Source organism: Phlebotomus papatasi, chromosome 1 (genome assembly GCF_024763615.1).
Source record: "Phlebotomus papatasi isolate M1 chromosome 1, Ppap_2.1, whole genome shotgun sequence".
Taxonomy (NCBI): domain Eukaryota; kingdom Metazoa; phylum Arthropoda; class Insecta; order Diptera; family Psychodidae; genus Phlebotomus; species Phlebotomus papatasi.
This window is the reverse complement of record NC_077222.1, coordinates 26,159,992-26,179,946: the sequence shown is the minus strand read 5'-3', so window position 1 is coordinate 26,179,946 and position 19,955 is coordinate 26,159,992. Positions and strand designations below refer to the sequence as shown.

At 34.0% G+C, this 19,955-nt stretch overlaps 1 protein-coding gene across 1 annotated transcript in view; it reads left to right on the top strand.

The window, feature by feature from the left end:
- LOC129799814 (dynein axonemal heavy chain 10) overlaps nt 1-19,955 on the top strand; it is a 132,612-nt gene that overhangs the window by 56,837 nt on the left and 55,820 nt on the right. The window contains exons 17-21 of the mRNA XM_055844041.1: nt 6,602-7,264; nt 13,191-14,747; nt 18,090-18,245; nt 18,448-18,608; nt 18,704-19,022. Coding sequence (XP_055700016.1) covers nt 6,602-7,264; nt 13,191-14,747; nt 18,090-18,245; nt 18,448-18,608; nt 18,704-19,022 — 2,856 coding nt within the window. The remainder of the gene's footprint in view (nt 1-6,601; nt 7,265-13,190; nt 14,748-18,089; nt 18,246-18,447; nt 18,609-18,703; nt 19,023-19,955) is intronic.

Below are 19,955 nucleotides of genomic sequence, written 5' to 3'. Positions count from 1 at the left end.
CAACCAACTGATGGAAATGTAATTTAATCATTATTTTGATTATGTCTCTCGGCTTAAGCCGTATGTGTGTCTAGTGCATAAAGCAAAAAAGACAAGATTTTTTTCGAAAAATGTGTAACCTAAATTATTATGGGCGGGTGGAGCTCGGCTTCCTGTAACATTAGTAAAACCGTAACGAGGTTTCGTATCAAATTATTAATTTAGTTTTATATAAATTAGTAAATTTGTTCTATCATGTTATATTCTCTATATTTCGTTTGAATTCATACAGCTCGTTAATTTGAAATAAATTCCGAGTAAAATATAAATTGAATTTAAAAGCCCATTAGGATATGCTCGATATGCTGTTATTCAATTCCATTTCACTGAATTTATATGCAAGTATACTAATACTTACATTGTTAAAATTTTATTGGAAAATTATGGTTATATGAATTTCTAAGAATGCAGCATTTCATTATACTGAATTTTCATTTAAAATTTGTGCTGTAAATTTGAGGTAAAATAACTTGTATTACAATTTATCGGATCACAAAACACCAAATCCTTCAATTACAATTTTTTTTTCACACGATAAATCAAAAGTCTTACAAAACTTTAGGAAAAAAAACTGGAAAAAAGCAATCAGTTCACGGAGCTCTTGAAAATAGAAACATATCAAGCACATATTCCAATCCTCACACCCACCACCCCACCATAATCAAATGTACAGATTACTGTTTTTGCCAAAATTATGAATTCATCGTATTGTGGAATATTTCTGAAATTCCTGGTTGGACTGTAGTCAATGCCAAAAGCATGCAATAACACTTGATAGCATCTATGGTTAGATATTATCGTGGGGACTATCACCCTGAAATACCAATTTGATTGTACATTTTGTAAACAAGATTGCATATTTATTGCATAGATTGGCATAACAAAGTGTTAGAAATTTTAACCATCAACAAATCATTGCCTCCATCTGCTATTCTCGTATAATCTCCCTATTTCCCTTTTAATTATACACGATTTGCTGATGAAACTGACAAAATATGCTATTTGAACATTTTTAGAGTCTGTGTCATTTGTTCTAAAATAATTGCAGAAAATACGGCTAATTTTGCCTATTAGCAATGCATATTGTGAATTGTATTATTTATAGAATAATTTGCGCTAAATTTCGAGAAATTCCATAAAATATGTACATTATGTAGTATTCATTGATATTTGTGAGTTAATTACGTATGATAGAGTTTTGCAAGCAATTATTATTCAAAATTGGACACAATTTTTAATAATTTTTTTTTTATAAAGAGCATTTTATAAAGAGATAAGTGTTCATCAAGGCATTTAATACTTAAAGAACGAGAAAAATTGGAAAAAAATTAAAATCCATTAATAGAAAGCAAATTTTTGTAATTATATTTCAGTTTTTTAATTTGAAAAGAACTAGGGTAAGTGTGCCAAATTTCGGCATAGTTGCATGCAAGCACCAAAGTCTCAAGTTTGAAATGTAATATCTTTAATAAAAATTGATTTTTTTCATTCCTTCTATTTAAGGAGTGTCGCTTAGAACCTTGTAGACAGTTTATCGTCTTTATTTACTTTAAAATCATTCTTAATACATTTTAAAATGAATAAAAATGTAAACATAGCTTTGGTGGTCTATTTCGGCCACCTTCATTCTCATAGTTCTTTGTCCATAGGGAATTCTTCCAATGTCTTTTTCACGTCATCTCGTTTATCGAAGTTACATTTTTTGTTATTCTTTTGCATTGTATAATTTCTGGATTATGTAAAAACTAAAAAATCATGAAAATTTGAGGAACAAAAAAGGTGGCCGGAATTGCAAGCTGGCCGGAATTTGGCATTTGAATTTTATCAAATGGTGACTCATTTTGAAAAATCCTCGTCATTGCTCGAGAAATTCTATGTGAACTAAAAATTACATTGAGAAGCACGAAAATTAGCAAGAAATACAAATAGAAAACAATTTTGCGGGTAATTTTGAGCAGTTAATCAAAGCTCTTAAAATGTTGACCACCTGACTTTTAGAGATATCACGTAAAGTATGTGGTGCGAAGACAGAAAGAAATTCACTAAAATATTCTACATTTTATATTCTTTTTGAAGGGGCGTAACTTAAAAATACACATGGGCGGGGCTTATTTATTAAATCAAATTACACAGAAGTTTAAATTTCATATTTCTTTGGAAATAATTTAATATTTAGTAATTTGGTCTTTAGATCTTTAACAGTATTCAATGGACATATGAAAAATCTCAGTTATAAATGAAAAGGACTGGTGATTACTTCCGATTTTCGACAACTCCCCCCCCCCCCATCCTACGTAAAATTCTCCATTGAAAAGAACTTCAAAAATACGTTTGAAAACTTAACCCAATATCTCTGTTTATTAAAGCAGAGTATTTAAAGTAAAAGTGTTTTTTTACGTACTAACTAAGCTCCGCCCTCTGATATTTTAGACTACGCCTCCTTTTATGTTCACAACTGTCTAAATTGTGTCTCTTTTAATATTCAGCATTTAATAGTGAATTACTATTCATCTTCATAATTTTATTTATGGAAGTTCGAAGATCTACTTACTTATAAAAATTATTGTCGAATTAAATTTGTCTATAAATTACCTCAAAACCAGCTTGAAGTTGAAAATTGTTTAAGAAGAGGGTTTCAAAAAAGGCATTTCCCATTCCATTTTTGAGATAACCTATAGAAAGAGTAAGACGAAATATCTAATTTGAATTAAAGAAAAAAAGCTTACTAACAAGTTACGAGTCACTATAAAAGAAATTGTCTTAAGAACATTGCGTTTTGAAGAATTGCACAATTTTTTTATTTCATAAGAAGCTTTGTTGATGGGGGCGTAGCTAATTTTCCAATTGAAAATTGGTCAAAGTCATTGTCGTATTCCTAGGTTCAAATGTAAAGGAAGCTTTTTATATTTTCATGATCGAAAATGTGAACTCCTGCATAATTATTTCCAGAGTTGGTGTAACTTAATATTATTTGTGGGCGGAGCTTAATTAATTCAAGTAATACTATTATTATAAATTTATTCAATCTCGTCGTGGAAGGATTACTGAATCCGTAAGCTTGTTCAGGAGCACCGATTTAACTTTAAACACAAGTGGAGATTTCTTTCTCGATCCCAAGTAATACTAAAACAAGTGGAGATTTCTTTCTCGATCCCAAGTAATACTAAATAATATTGCTTACTATTTAGTGCATTTTTATTAATAATTTCAATATTAACCTTATTACAAATGAGATTTTAAGATATAGTTAGCAAAGTTATTCAAGAAAAGAATTAAGATACAGTACATACTAGAGTATTAATAACTTTTAAGTATCCGTGTGATTTGAGGTGAAAATAAGATAAGTCAATGGATGGATTTTTTTTTAATTTATCGAGTATTACCATTTTACCATCCGTAAGATTATACTTAAATCTATTTCTAATTTAATGAACCATAATATTGGTTTTGCAGCTAAAGCTTTCTTTTTCTGTTTTAGCACGAATTAAATTTATAAAACTTACCCAATACTAAGCTAAAATATTAGAAATTACTGTCTTCTAATCCGTGGGATTAACAATGAGATAGAGGTAAAAGTTTACACTTCACTGGAGGATTTCCGTACTCTTTTCACCTGCATCAGATGAAAATTGACTCAGGTGTTGTGTGGGTTTAGAACCAAGTGTGGAAAGAGTTGGGTGTCAGAAAGAGAAACGATGCGAAAGATGCAATTCCTCTTCACGTACCTCTTGAATTTAATGTGTTGTGTCATCTCCAAGTATACATTACATAATATAGTTCATATGGACTGTGAATCAGAAAAGGTGTAGTTCACCCTTTTCGAGATAAGGGAAGTGTACCACGGATCGGAATGTTAAGAGACATGCTCCATATTTAGTTGAATATATGAGTTCCAAAACACTATTTGGTAATTTTTTACACGCCAATTGATATATTAGTGATCCATTTAATCATTTTCGTGTATTGACACTTTTTCTAATTACGGAGATTAATAATATATATGTGTAATTGTAAGGATGCAATGTGTTCCGCGGATCGGAAGGAATTTAATCAGGTGTTCCACGGATCGGAAGGGGTGAGCCACGGATCGGCAGATGTTTTTGATGAGGATTCTCCTGCTTTCTTGGCATCTAAATCACTCTACAAGGCTTCTGAAGCTTCTTTGTCATCCTTACACTGTGCACTGTGTATTCACATGATACAACTTCTAAAATTGTTAAATTTAATGAAACTTTTACTGGTAAATTGTTCTATCACAACAAAAACATGTAATAATGGCTGTGAAGATGACAGCTGAGCGAGTTGAGCGCAATTTTCCACGAAAAAAATGTGGCGATTCGAGGAACAGATGAAAGAAAACGTACTTGTTCGCAAAAAATAATTTATTTTCAATATTCCTTGCCGAAATAATTAAAAAGGTATATTGATAGTGAAATTAGAGTCACTGAATATTCATTTTTTAATTAACACAAATTTGTAAATCATTTTAATCAAACCTAATTCCTCATATTCTTGCAGACAAATTCTCGCGTGAAATATTAAGAAAGTGATGAATGGCGGATTTTTTGCTAAGACTCTGATATAGTGATTCAATAAATTAGGCAAATAATAGCAATTTTGTTTGAAACTCGACGACAAAATTGGTTCTGTAGATTAAATATGAACTAACGTGATGCATCTTGCTAAAGAAAAATACTAAAATACAGTGAATAATTTTCAAAAGTACATTTTATTTTGGGGTGCCGATACGCGGGACAACCTTCCGATCCGAGGAACACTGACGATCGCTGGTACATTTACCTTATTCAATATTGTTCATTGAAATTTTAAAAATTTAAACTTTAAACCGATTTTTTTCGGAATATCAATTTAGGTAAATAAAACGGTCAAAATGACTAACAACAATTGATTACGCTCACCATTGCAAAATAAGTCATTATATCTGTTAACGATTTGAACTTATGTTACGGTAACCGATTTTTAGAATGTAAGTTCAGACTTCCGCTTTGTTTATATTAAATGAAGTATCAGTTATCTTTATTTAGCCTTTACGAAACTATGGCGTCTTCTATACGGGGGGATTTCGAAATGCACCCCACTGTGCTATGCACAGGTGAGTCTCGGGAAATCTCCCCCAATGGTTCATTCCTGAGATAAATTTTTTCCACCCACCCTGTTATAAATTCTCCAAGTGTGCTCTAACTAAAATAGATAGTTTGGCAGACTTTCTATTTTATTTCGAAACGTTTCGAACGTCAATCACGCAGTGTTTTACAATCAAAGAACTTGTTAAAGAGTGATAAAGTTAATATTTATGCCTGGTGACGAACACTTTATAAGGAAGAGGAGATGGGGCACCCATCCCATATATCAAAACCGTCCTACCGCAGGATTTTAAGCTAATATTGTTGCTGAATTAAGAAAGTATCCTAAGTTTTTATTTTTCTATAAATCAACTTTATTCTATTTAACTATTTCTTTATTTCTATTTAAAGATGTCTATTTAACAATTCGACCATATTCTAATGAAGGTTAAATGATACATTCAGAAGAGTGATCGATACCTATTTCACCTGCTTTTTGACTCTTGATAACTTTGAAAATAGTTCACGAGAGAAACATCTCTTGAAAAACAAAAAAAAAACAATTATTAAAAGCGCTTGAAATGTCAAAATATACGAACATAAACAAATGGAGCTTTCGAAGAGGGAGATTTTAAGCGCCAAAAGCGGCAAAAATGCACCGGTCTAAAGCTCAGTGGGGGATTTTTGTTTCAAAGTGGCGGTTTCGATATATAATCCCCCCGTTTAGATGCTCCTTAAAACTAAACTTGTTAAGCACAAGGAACCAAATTATAGAACTAAAGCATTAAAAATATAGGGTGAAAGGAACGTCTATTGACACTTTAAGAAGTCGTGTCAGCACCTATTGACACCCTACTCTGTACAATTTGGGATATGAAATTTGAACATCTTTGTTTATAGTAAAATATATATTACAGAAAAAACATTATATTACTTGTATTTTACCTAGATACATTAAATAATTTTCAACATTTTGACGAAAGTGTCAATAGGGGTTCCCTGTCGAACAGACGTTCCTCCGACCCTACAAATAAAAATGAAGTACTTAATTTATCAAGAAAAAAGCCCTGTCCAACTTGTACCACTTTACCCTACTGGTTATCTTTTTTTGTAAAGTCTGATGGGACCGACGGGACTCAACTAAATAATTATAATATACTTACTGAAGGAGACTGGAGAAGTGAAGGTGACACCTTCACACTCAATTCGCAAGTGTGAACCATCAACAGTCCACGGTGACTGATGCCAAAAGGTGAGGACAGTTATCTAACGATAAGAGCCTCTAAACAACCTTTCAGAAACCATAAAGATGGCAGAGGTTGGGCGCGTGCCGAAGGAATAAAGGATTTTGGTTGGTGGATTCGGCTGTTGATTGGGTTAGCATGTGTCGAATAGGCCGTACGCTCTACAATTGTAGCACTAAAGAAGATATTTTACCTTTTTGATTCACAGTGTAAGTTTTTTCTTGTGAATTCCAGGTTTTTGCTAAGATTGAAGGAGGCAATAGGGATGCCATGAAAGAGTATCTGGAGACCCATAATACCCAACTGGAGGCAATAGTAGCTTTGATAAGGGGTGAATTGACACCACGTGAACGTCACAAGTTGAAAATTCTCACGATAATTGATATTCATGCTCGTGACACCATTGACGGCTTCGTCCAGGATGGCGTGTGCGACAGTCAGGAGTTTAAGTGGGAGCGTCAATTGCGCTTCTACTGGCTCAAAGAGTTCGATAATATTGTCGTTGTTCAGTGCGGTGGACGTTTCATGTATGGCTACGAGTATGTCGGCCTCACTAGCCGATTAGTAATGACTCCACAGACAGATCGGATTTACTTGGCCATCACCCAGGCACTTACGTTGAATTTGAGTGTGGCATTGGAGGGTGGAGCTGGTACGGGTAAAACGGAAATTATCAAGGATTTGGCGAAAACGATGGCGTTGCTGTGTGTCGTAACAAATTGTGGCCATGGTCTCGATTATCCTGCATTTACAGCCATCCTGTGTGGATTGGTGCAGTGTGGTGTATGGGGATGCTTCGATGAATTCAATCGCATTGACATCGCCCTACTCAATGTACTATCAACCAGACTGCAAGCAATTAGAAGTGCATTAGTTATGAAGACCTTTCACTTGATTGTAAGTTTCTGCAATCTTCATTATTATTATCTGCACACAAGTCCTCATACCCAACCACCTCTAGTCCTTCACATTCAGTAAATACCCACCCCCATCCATAAATAACATGGTCTCATTCAGAGGCACTCACTAGAGATAAATTGCACACGTTCATGTCCACAAAGCTCATCTTAACACAATTTCTTAACCCCCTTTTAGGTCTTCCTATGAAACTAATACATCACAAGTTGAATTCAATATCTTAATTAATACTGAAAATAGTATCAATTCAAAAATCTTCATGGCATCTTCTACATATAATACGTATTCGATAGATTGGATATACATTTGAGAAATTGAGCATTACTTTCAATAGAACTTATTAATAGCTTTATTGTTGTTAGTTCGGATTTATTTTCTTGCTTTTAAAGATCAAACGATATGAATAGTGCAATGATTTTCTAATAATGCACTAATGTATGACCTTCTGCACAATTTTCACATTACGTTCACTATGCGACACTCTTATCGATAATGTCCGTAGTCTCGACAAGTGTAGCATTATACCCGAGCTTTAATAATATTCATTTTATAAGATTTTTAGCGTATATAGAAAATGAATAACATCTTTTGAATTACTTAATAAAGCAACTCAAAAAAAACTGAATTGAATTTATAGTTAAATAAATATTGTTCATTCAAACAATTTATGCATAATTAACTTTTTATAATGTAGAATCGAACAATTGACAAAAACGAATTAATTTTACTAAGACTAGAAAAGTCACGTATAGTTTCTAGAATAGCTGGAGAGCTTTGAAATGATATTATCACTAGACGATAATTTCCTCTGTTCTGGTTGGGTAGAGGAACGCCACCCACTCGGTGAATAATTAAATGAGAACAATGTGCAATGAAGACACAATATTTGTTATTAAAACAGACAGGAATTTCAGAGAGAATAGAGAAGAGTTTCGTACAAGAAAGATTTCAGAAAACATTAGGTTAATTAATAAATATCTAGAAAATATGCTTTTGCTTTTACGGTAAGACAATACACAAGATAAATTATTGAACTAACACAGGGTGAAATAAATTTTACTTAAATTTATTTTTTAAAGAAAGGTAACCTCTGTGGGACAAACCATTTGAAAAATATTTACAAACATTTGCTCATACATTTTCTTCTGGTAAAGCTTTACGAACAAATTTTGAAATTTTGAGAACATTTTCTGTGTTTTTATGAACATTAACAAACAAATGTTGTTGAACAATAACAATACGTGCTCGTAAAAAGATCATGTTACGAACAATGTTGGTGGAAAAATACAAAGTTTTACGAACTTATTAATGGGTTATACATTTTAATAGCATTTCGCACATTCCTAGTCCTATTCATAAACATTTACGAACAATTTTATGAAATTAATTTCTTCTGTGTACGTACTTCTTTCATAAATATTCCGTGGGAGACAGCTTTCTCACCGCCCGTTTTGCTCTAAAGGTTTGTCACCAACGCTAAGACGGCGGTGGACGCATGTCATTTTCCTACACTTTCCTATACTATTAAACTATGCTTCTAAGAAATTGTGTCAAAAAAGTCAAATAAACAAATATATAAATAAAAAAAATCTTTGTGACTTCCCGAACACTTTTGTTGTTTTACAAACTTGTTCTTAAATCTTGGGTAATAACGGTAAACTTACATACTGACTATCTATTTGTTCGTAAAGTCTTTCCAAACAAACAAAAATACACGAAAGAAATGATAATACATTACCAAAACACGAATATACCTATATGAATAAATGAATTGAAAAAAATGATCGTCAAGTGAACATATTATTACGAACAATTTTTGTAAAAAGGTAAAAACTTTTACTAACTTTTTGAGGGGTTATACGAATCGCGAGAATTTTTTGAAGACAGAAAATATCATATTATCTCCATTTTTTTTCAGCATAACAGATTATTTTAATTCAAGCTCTTAAGCTGTGAAATCCATTGTCCACAGGTGGATGATGCTAGCTACACAAGTAGCTGGCCCACCTGTGTAATGTTGTGTTTCTTTAATAAGATAATCATCCACCAAAAATACCCACTTACAATACCGACAGATACCGCAATTTAAAAAAAATTCTAACTAAGATAATGTCAAGATTTCCGCCAATAAAGAATGATCTATTTTTGGGGGTTAGGGAACGCATGCAACGGAAGGGGGGAAAACTAAAAAGGTTGGGTTCGAGGCAATATCATTTGGGGAGAGGTCATCACAGACCGGAAGTTGATATCTCTTACCGTTTGAATTTTATATGGGTTAAAAGACTGAACAAGTGTGAAAAACAGTATTTTTAAAATAGAGCTATTACCGTTACTTTTCCGATCTATCATCGATTATGACCGATGCAGTCGAGTTCAGAATTAAAAGGCCTTTCAAAAAAGTCCAAATTTAACTAAATCCGTTGAAAATTAGGCCCTCCAGGGTGGTTGACCTTTGACCTTGAATAATTCAAGATGGCGATTTTTCCGGTGATAGGTGTCTCAGGACGAAATGTTCACCTCCAAAACATATCCAAAAAAAAAAATGAACGAAATCGTCAGGGCCCATTTTTTGCAAAGTCAAAATAACTTATATAAATAAAGTTAAAATAACTAAAATTTTGGAGGGGATAAAAGCGGTGGTGGGTAATTTGGGTAAGTTAGTTCGATAGAGAATTTTGACATGTGGGGGGATCACCGAACACCGGAAGTTAATATCTCTTACCGTTTGGCAGCCAGGTCAAATCAAGGTCTCAAGAGAGAGCACGATTGTTAAAACTGCTCTCTCTTGGAGTTCAAGCAGTTGAAACAGGCAGAAATTCAAAAATCCATTTCTGAAATTGTGTCTTTGTGGTATTAAAGAAATATTTTCCGGAATCGAAGTGGTACAGGCGATCAAAAATGGCTATTGATCGAATGTCCTAAATCCAAAATGTTGTAAATTTTTCCTGGTGAAGGATCAAAATCGGCAACAAAGAATTATGTATTATGAGTTGCAAAAGTTGAATGAAACTATCAATATACACTCAGTCCCGGCATTAAGTCCTTCGGGATTATGCACCTGACGGAATTATGCACACACAATTATGCAAATTTGCCTACCATCGGGAGTCAATTTATGAAATCATTTTTGAAATACGCCTGAATGCATACTATGGTGCGACGCGGGAAATTTGAAAACATTTTGCTACTTTTTCAGAACAAAATTTTAATTTCTTTTTTTAAGGTATTTTTTTTATTATTCTAACCATTTATTGAAGAACTCTGGCCATGTACTGTTTGTTAATGCATTTATATTGTTGAATTAGTTGAAACATTTGAATCTTTTTGTTTGAACTACTTTTACTCTGCGCGAAATTCGTTCAACGGTCAATTTATTCAAAAGAAAGCCCCTGTAGGTATGCAAATTTTCTCGATGCATAATGCCATTTCGCGCGTTTTTTTCGGTCCCGAAAATGTGCATAATGCCGGGATCTAGTGTAAATGGTTACCAAAAAGCTTATGATTGAGTTGAATCATGCATTGCTCGAAAAACGGCCATAACAGCAGCGAGTGATATTGTAACATGCCTACGTTCAGTGGTATTTGGGTATTGCACTTCTATGTACCAGGTCAATATTAAAGGGTGGAATTGGGATGTATTACTGCATCCGTTGTATTCCCTAAACTTAGCCCTTATCGATAATCTCTTGTTTTGGTCGATTACACATACACACGTTCTGGTCAAGAAACACTTTGCTAAAAATTTGTAAAATGTGAATTTTTTTGTGTATGATTAATTTTGATCGAAAAATGTCCCATTATATCTTCCGGAATCCATTTATTGCCAAAGAAATGGAAATAAGTATGTCTAGCGAATACCGTACCGATTCTTTGAATAAATTATTATTATTGGATTTTATTCTGAAAATTTTCATGTTACTTTGATTAAAAAACGGCGGACTTCAAGTCGAAGACCTATGAACTATATTTTCTGAAATTTTCCTTCAAACATTTTAAAAAATCAGCAGTTTGAGCCTGATTTTTGACATCAACTCGTACTTGAATGAAAGATTAAAAAAAAACTTTTTATTAATTTTTAATGATAATTAAAATGATAATTCAAAAACAAAAGTATCATTTTTGTTCTGTTTCACCCCACGTCAGATTAATTGCGACCAAGGAAAGAAGAAAATATTGGTACAAGTATACGAACTTAATTCTTCTTCTTAGCGAAATATTTGATTTCTTGACTTCAAATGAATCTATAATTTGAGTAATCTTGTCTATCAATAATCATGTGTCAACGGCTAAATTTTTAAAATTTTCAAATGCAAATTTAAAAAATCATAAATTAAATGTAGTATACTGGAGAGCTTGAAATAAATATATATTTTTTTATTGTGTTGAAAATAATTTATAGAAAATATGATGTTCTTTAGTCTTCGTGACCCACGTAATCCCCAAAGTGATTCAGAGACATAAATCACACATACTTGGACGCTCACCAGCAACAATTAATGTAAATCACATTTAAATTTTAATGTGTAAGTGTGATAAAACCGTAATGCATATTAAACTGACCTAAATATTTAATTTTGCTCCACTAAAGACGTGAAAATTAAAAATTGAAACTATGGCGTGATGTTGTAGAAAACTTTACCTTTCAAACATATAAATTTATCAGTTGTCCTGTATTAAATACATATTAAAAATATTTTTCAAGAAGGAATAAATAATATTGCGTGGAGAATACTATTTTTATTACTTTTTTTTGGAATAAAAGTGCGAGGTTACCTTCTCAACAATACTTTATCAAAATACCTAATCAGAATAACTATGCTTGGTCATAATTTCTGGAGAATGAACCTATGAGCATGGCTTATATTTTTTGTCTAGCACAACTTGTCTGAAACAATTGTTTTCATAGAAAGAATGAGCAGTAATTATCTAAATATTACTTTATTGTACTAAATTTTATTTTTTTTAAGTGCGTTTACTTACAACACATTAACAGTTGCTAAATTTAATTAAAAAAAATTATTAAACTACCAATTTCGATGGATTGCCCTAATTGACCGACAAATTTAAAATAGTAGAGGGAAGTGAGGCCCTTTTAAATTGGGATTTTTTCTCATATATTTTAAATAGAATTCAGCCTTATCATAAAGTAATTTAGATCCACAATAAGTTCATTGAGCTAAGGTCCAGTTTAATTTAAAAATAGGATAAGAAAGTTCTATTTTGAAGCTGCCCTATTTCAAACGTGCCCCACTTTCTCCTACATGAAATATTATTATTTATTTATTTTGATGTACCGGGCTTTTTGCCATTTTGTATATTTTTCGGTTTACAAATTTTTATTCAGATTACATTGTGTATGAGAAATATGTCCATTCAGACGCTTCAGTCATTTGCACCGGGCGGGACTCGAACTCACAACTGTGACAGTCGAGCCGGGGGTCACACCGCCCAAGAGCCGAACGCTCTTACCAATTGCACCACGGCCCCCCCCCCCCCCCTACATGAAATATAAACTTCAAAAAAATCCACTTAACAAAACGCTAAATGTGTTTCGTCGTTAAATATTTAGTAATAACAATAATAATACTAATAATGAATAGTAATTATAAGTTTAAATGCAAAAATTTGCAATAGTGTGCATACAATCTATTTTAATATGGTTTGCTGTACATTTCATGCATTAGTCCCGCATGTGACATACATATTAACATTATCCTTGAGCTGCACAACAGCAGCATTTTAATTTCAATTTTCAATTCTATAAATTTCGAGACTATCTCTTTGATTCAGTATGCCTTTATTCTATTATCCTCAACTTTAGCGCACATCCCTTTTCGTTTTATCTCTCATCGTTTGAATCCTTCAACATATTGAAATGCTGATTCACATGAACCCCATTTTGCAGTTTGACAACCGCGAAATTCAATTGGACAGAAAAGTTGGTATCTTCGTGACCATCCATCCAGCCTATTTGGGTCGCATTGAGCTCTCGCAATCAATTAAGTCCCTTTTTCGGCCAGTAACGTGCTTGGCACCGGATTACGAGGCTATCTGTCTGATTTCCCTGATTTCTGACGGCTTCACCACGGCCAAATTGCTGGCTCGCAAGATGACGACGCTGTATAAATTAGCACGGAGTCAGCTCTCGCGTCAGAATCATTATGACTGGGGTATCCGGTCACTGATGACCATCCTGCGGCAGGTTGGTGAGATGAAACGCCATCATCCGGATAGTTGTGTTGAGTCAACAATTGTCGTACGGGTATTGCGTGATGTAAACTTCATCAAACTGATACCGGATGATGTGAGAATTTTTCTAAATTTAATCAAGGATCTATTTCCGGGTGAGAGTATGGAGAGCCAGTGTGGTGACATACAAATCAACAATGCCATTACTGCTAGCTATCAGGCACTCAAATATACACTGGTGGGAGAACAGGAAATTAAAGTACGGCAACTTTGGGAAACAATCACAAGTCATCATAGTGTGATGCTCCTGGGTGGTTCTGGTGGTGGAAAGAGTACTGTACTGAAGGTACTTCTCCAGGCACTCAATTGTCACCTGAATTGGACCACAAAGTCCATTACGTTGAATCCAAAGGCGTACACAATTGCTGAACTATATGGATATTTTGCATTGGACCGTTGGCACGATGGTCTCATCTCCAAGATATTCCGTGAGATAAATACGTGCGGGATGAGGATGAACGAACGTAGATTTATCTGTTTCGATGGAGATGTTGATCCACATTGGATAGAGAATATGAACAGTGTGTTGGATAACAATAAATTACTTATTCTCACAAATGGTGAACGTATCCAACTCCAGAATCACTGTACGTTGCTCTTTGAAATTGGTCATCTAAAATATGCCAGTCCAGCAACAATTTCACGTTGTGCTGTGATTTATATTGATCCTATAAATCTGGGCTTTGTGCCATATTGGCGGAAATGGGTGGACGAATATGAAAATAATGGGGAAAAGCAACAATTAATAAAACTCTTTGACCGATACATCGTGCCAACATTGAAAATTCTCAACCAAAGTCCATCTTCATTGCACGATGCTCAGGAGGACACAGCTAACATCTCAATGGTCATTGAGAGGAGTGACTTGAGCCTGGTGATACAGTTCTGTGACATACTTTCCACCTTCTGTCCCACCACTTCATCCTACACCGCAGATGTTCTTGAGTGTCACTTCATATGCTGCCTCTATCTCTCCTTGGGTGCCACAGTTGTTGAGGGCCATCGAGAGAAATTTGACCAATTTGTCAAAATGAAAATCAATAGAAACACCTTCGTTGACACAAAGGAAAATCCCGCAAATGCCACACAAGTGCCCATCGGCAGGAAGACCCTCTATGACTATTTCTTTGATCCTGAGAAAAATTTATGGATCGCTTGGGAGTGGATTGTTCCAGAATTTACCCTCAAAATGGAATGCATTAAGAGGTTTCAGGTGAGCTTTTCTGGGCTTATATTGAAATTTTTGAAATGTTTCTAAACTTGTGTCGATGTTGACCAACATTGAATTTAAAGTAGGACTTTTATACAAAGATCTGTACTCTACTTGAAGTGAGCAAAATTTAAATGAGGAAGGTTTGTTTTAGTGGTTAATACTTCAGATAATATAGCTTATTGCGTTCATTCCCATCCTGAAGCTGCCTTCATACCTTGAAAGTAAAGGGTGGAAAAGCCAGGAAAAGCTCTTGTATAGGAGTTACATGTTTAAAATTCCGAATTAATTTTCTTGGAATATTTCTATTAACTTTTCGTTTATATTATAATGGCCAGAAGCCATGAGGTATGAGATATTCACACGTGATTTTTAGTGACCTTCACTAATGACCTCGTTCTAAAACCAAGCTTTTTGTTTCTTTCTAAAATTTTGTCCTTATAATATCAGTAACCTTCAATTACTCCTTCCACTCCTTCAAATGCTTTCTAATAATGTCAAGTAATATCAAATCCATATAAAATTATATCGGTATCAATGCTACCAATACTAAAATTGTTTTTAAGTTATAGTTAAAGTATTCTAAAGTGTTCATTTCTTAATTTAACTTCTATCTCGGGAAGAGCTTCAGACAGGTGTAAATCATATCAGAGATTTCCTACCATTCTAGATCGGAAAACAATAGGAAATCCAGGCGGTGCTGGCTAAAATCCCGAATGCTAAAATCCTGAAAGCCAAAATCTTCATAGCCAAAATCGCGAATGGGTCAAAATTCCAAAAAGTCCAAATCGCGACAAGCCAAAGTCCCAAAAAGCCAAAATCGTGAATAATTCAAAATCGCGATTGGATCAATATCTCGAACGGGCCAAAATCCCGAAATCCAAAATTTCTGGGTTTTGGCTAGTCGGGGTTTCGGTTCATTCGGGATTTTGGCTTTTTCGGATCTTCGGCATTCGGGTTTTTGACCGAAAACCTACGAAGAAGCCCTTGATCTCATATACATCTTAAAAAAAAAACAACCGGAGAACCTATACATTCTTTCAGGCAACCCAGAGAGTCCATACAATTTTCAGAAAACTCATGGAGAACTCTGGGAAGTTATAGAAAACCCACAGGGTATTTAGGGCACCCATTCATTTAATAGTGAACTCATAATTTTTTTTAGGTAATCCGGATAATCCATATAGCGTCGGTTGAATTAGCAACTGTGCTAACTGGATTTGCTTTGTGCCTACCGTGTCTACATTTGTTACAAGCGCCATGAAGCGATACGTCACCGATATATTACCATATATAATTTTGGGGTACTGGAAGCTCGTATCATTCTTATTGCTTATGTGTTACCTCTTGGTTTTTGATGATTTCCTAACTAGTTCAATTGAGTTTGAGTTAATGAATCAGTAGTTACGTACCAAAGAGATTAACGAGGAAGGCTAATTCATTGATTGTACTATTTCAAAAATTCAAGCGTTCTAAAAAAAATTTTGCTTTATTATCAGAAATATGCCGTTTAATTATTATCATTAATTACTGAATAATTGGGAATGACTGCGAGGGCCTATACTTTATTGAAAATATTTTACTGCTCAATCTCCACAGAAGAGCAATATATGTATCTTAAAAGATTTTAAGGAGTCATATTTTATCAATCGAATGGTATCATAGTTAGACTTATTGTAAAGGTCTTTGAATTTGAACCGGTTCATAACCTTTCTTTTATTACTCCTAAGCTATTTTGGGTGATCTTTTGAGTCATTGATGAATAGTCTCAAATCGGTTGAGAACTGTTAACGGTGAATGATGCGAAATTATGTGTTTAATAACATCTAAAGTCACGATTCGAGAACTTTGAAAAGCCTGGGACGCTTTGCAACACTTTTTTTGTAAAGTTTAGCTAAGAGGGTTAAAAGTTCATCAAATTCTCAAACAAATAACACTCCATTAACAAATAGTTTTTTTTTCTATTTTTTTTTGTTTTGTGGGGCATCCGAATTAAGTCAGCTTTGAAATTGTTTTTTTTTCCTAGAGTGTAAATTAAGCTAATTCAAAACCTGTTTCAAATGGAAACTTTTCACTACTCCAAATAGAAACATATTTTTTCCGTGATAAATACAGTATTAAATTTTTATTTATATATTTTCTATACCGCAGTTTCATTATTTAGTTAATTTTGCTCCAAATAAAGCGAAAATCCATTCATATTCACAAATTTTAATTTGTTTATTTCTCAGAAAAATTAAAAGTGTACCTTTTCACCATCGAATTTTTCATCGATCGACCATGTTTTCTAATGAAAAACATATTAGGGTGATTATTCTTTATTACTTTTTTTCCTTATATAATATTTTTGGCAGAATTATGTGAAATTAAGTGCTAATCTCTATTGTTAATGGTACGTGAAATTTTCAAATGCAATAATTACCTATTTCGTGAACAAAAAGAGTTTTTCTGAAGTGTCTGCAAGTGCTTAAATTGGAAATACCGGAAATATGATTTTTTCATATTTACAGTATTTCAGATGGGAAAGGAGAAAAGACCAGGAATAAGAACAAATCCTCCACTTAAGAGCAATTCAACAAGGTTTTGGAAGCTTTTAGTCGCGGTTTCACTTACACTGTTTGTCTCCAATTAGAAAAATTCTCTTTTCTCCATTTGGATTAATTTGTTTCCAATAGAAGCATTTTGCACTGGTGTATTTTTCTTGTATTTAAGAAGTTTTCAAATTATATCTAAAGAATTTTAACTAAACAATAACATTGTAGAAGAGTCAAGGAGCAAATTTATGTAATTTTCTTCAGAAAAATAGGGGAAACTGGGGCACCACCAAACACGGGGTAACACCAAACACTGCGATTTTTTAATGGAATATTGGATATCAGAGGACAAAACCGATAGAAATTTATAGGCACTATAGGGATGCTTGTCCACTGAAGGAATGGTCGAGATAGTCCAAGTAGTTTAGAAATAAAAATTACTGTTTGGTGGTACCCCGTTTTTGGTGGTGCCCCAATTTCCCCTATTTACTTAATGTGATGAATCTTCTCACAAAGTTAAAGCATCTGGAAATGATTTTGAATTAGGACATTTACCCTACATTTTTTTTAAAATGAAATTGGACCTTATTATGATATAATTTAGCTCCACAAATAAAATTACAAGCTAAATTACATCACGATAAGGCTCAATGCCTTTTAAAAATAAGAGAAAAAAGCTCAATTCCAAGGATGCCCGAATTCAAAGGTGCCCCATTTCTCCCTACCGTAAAATTAAGAATATAAAATTAATTAAATTGTCTCTTTGGTAATTTTCAGTGAAACAATCCCATCTTCTATTTCCTTATTCCAGGATATCCTTGTGCCAACTGTCGACACCATTCAAATTGATTATCTCTTCAGTCGCATAAATAAAATTAATCGACCCATTGTGGTGATTGGTGACGTTGGAACGGCAAAAACTACCCTCATTAATAATTTTCTCATGCAGCAGGATTGCAAAAAATACGTAAGTTTTTTTTTTATGTTTAATTCACTCAACTCATCCCCATCAACAAAACACACTTCAGCTATCTTGTCAGTTACATTCATACTATGCTTTTTTAATTAACTTGCATAATTTTTTATCATTCAACTGCAATTTTTTTTTCATTGGGGGGTGTCCATACCGAAATGAAATGGTGATTTTTGTGTGTGACTACACCATGTAGGTGAGACTCAATTTAAATTTTTCATATCGAACCAAATCAGTCGATGTGCAGAGTGCCATTGAGGGAATGATAGAGAAACGCACAAAGTTCATATATGGACCAGCAGCGGGAAAAAACGTATCGGTGTTCATTGATGACATGAATATGCCGCATGTTGATGAGTATTAAAACTATTTTGTTGATCCGTTTTTTTTTAGGGTGTAGGGTAGCAGGAAGAGTTTCTAAAGTGAAGTATCCCTTTTTTTCACGGGGACAGGTATGGGAGTCAGGAGCCAATTGCACTTCTGAAGCAGCTATTTGAATTTGTAGGACTCTTTGACCGTGTCAATGATCTTCGATGGAAATTTATTCGTGACTTAAGTTTCTATGCAGCGATGGGAAGTCCTGGAGGAGGACGAAATGACATTGATCGGCGATTCCTCTCAAAATTCTTTATTCTCTACATCCCACCACCCAGTGACCTCATCCTCAAATACATCTATACCTCCATCCTCCGAGGGCACTTTGCTGAATTCACTCCAGCCATACAGCTCATCACTGACGTCATTATTCAAATGACACTGAATCTCTTAAGGGTAGGATATCGAACTTCTCCTTCTCTATAACATGAAAGATATGAAAATGTTGCGCTCTGTTGAACTCCATTCCAACTCTCAATATACTGGGGCTCCTCCAGTCAAAAGGAGAGCTTCAATGTGGAAAGGAGATTTTCAGCTTGCATTTTACTATTAGTTTTGAGATGGATGAGGCAGAATTAGAGATTAGATTCTCATGATCCGTCATACCTTTAAACATTTGGTTAGACACAAGTCTTGGTTGATGACAGGAGCTTTCACAGTTTCAACCGAGATGTTGGGACAGCTTTTGAAGCGGCGTCTCAACAGAAACGTTTTGACATGGATTTGACTGGGTTAGGTTTCATGCTGAGAATATTCAAGACAGAAGGAGATTTATTGAGTGGTAACAGTTTAGAGACTATAATGGCTTATTCTTGAATTTAATTGCGGGAAATATATTCAATGAATTGGATTGAGATTCAAAAACTAGGGTAAGGCTGTCAAGCATCACATACACTACTGGCTTCGAATACTTCATATTTTTTTCCCATATATACCTTTAACCCTTTAAGGACGAATGGGACACTGGTATCCCAAATACAAAAACAACTTTTCTGATTAAAGAAAATTATGTTGCTTTTTAAATAGTCAGAAAAAAACCGTTTTAGTTTTTGGAACTCCGGGACCGGTGTCATATTCGCCCTTAAAAGGTTAATGAATCTTACCTAGCTATGGCATATTTTAATATCCTAGTCTTAAGTCACATATTTCCTGAAAAGATTAGGTCAGATTCATTAAAGGAATATGGGAAAACTATGAAGTATTCAAAGGCAGAGTATATGCGAAGCCTGTAATTCCTCTGGATATTTTGATCCTAAGTAGGGGAGAGTGCGCTACCTTCGGAAGATTCAAGCATAGGATAACTATTTTTTTTTCAAAGGCTCATTTCAG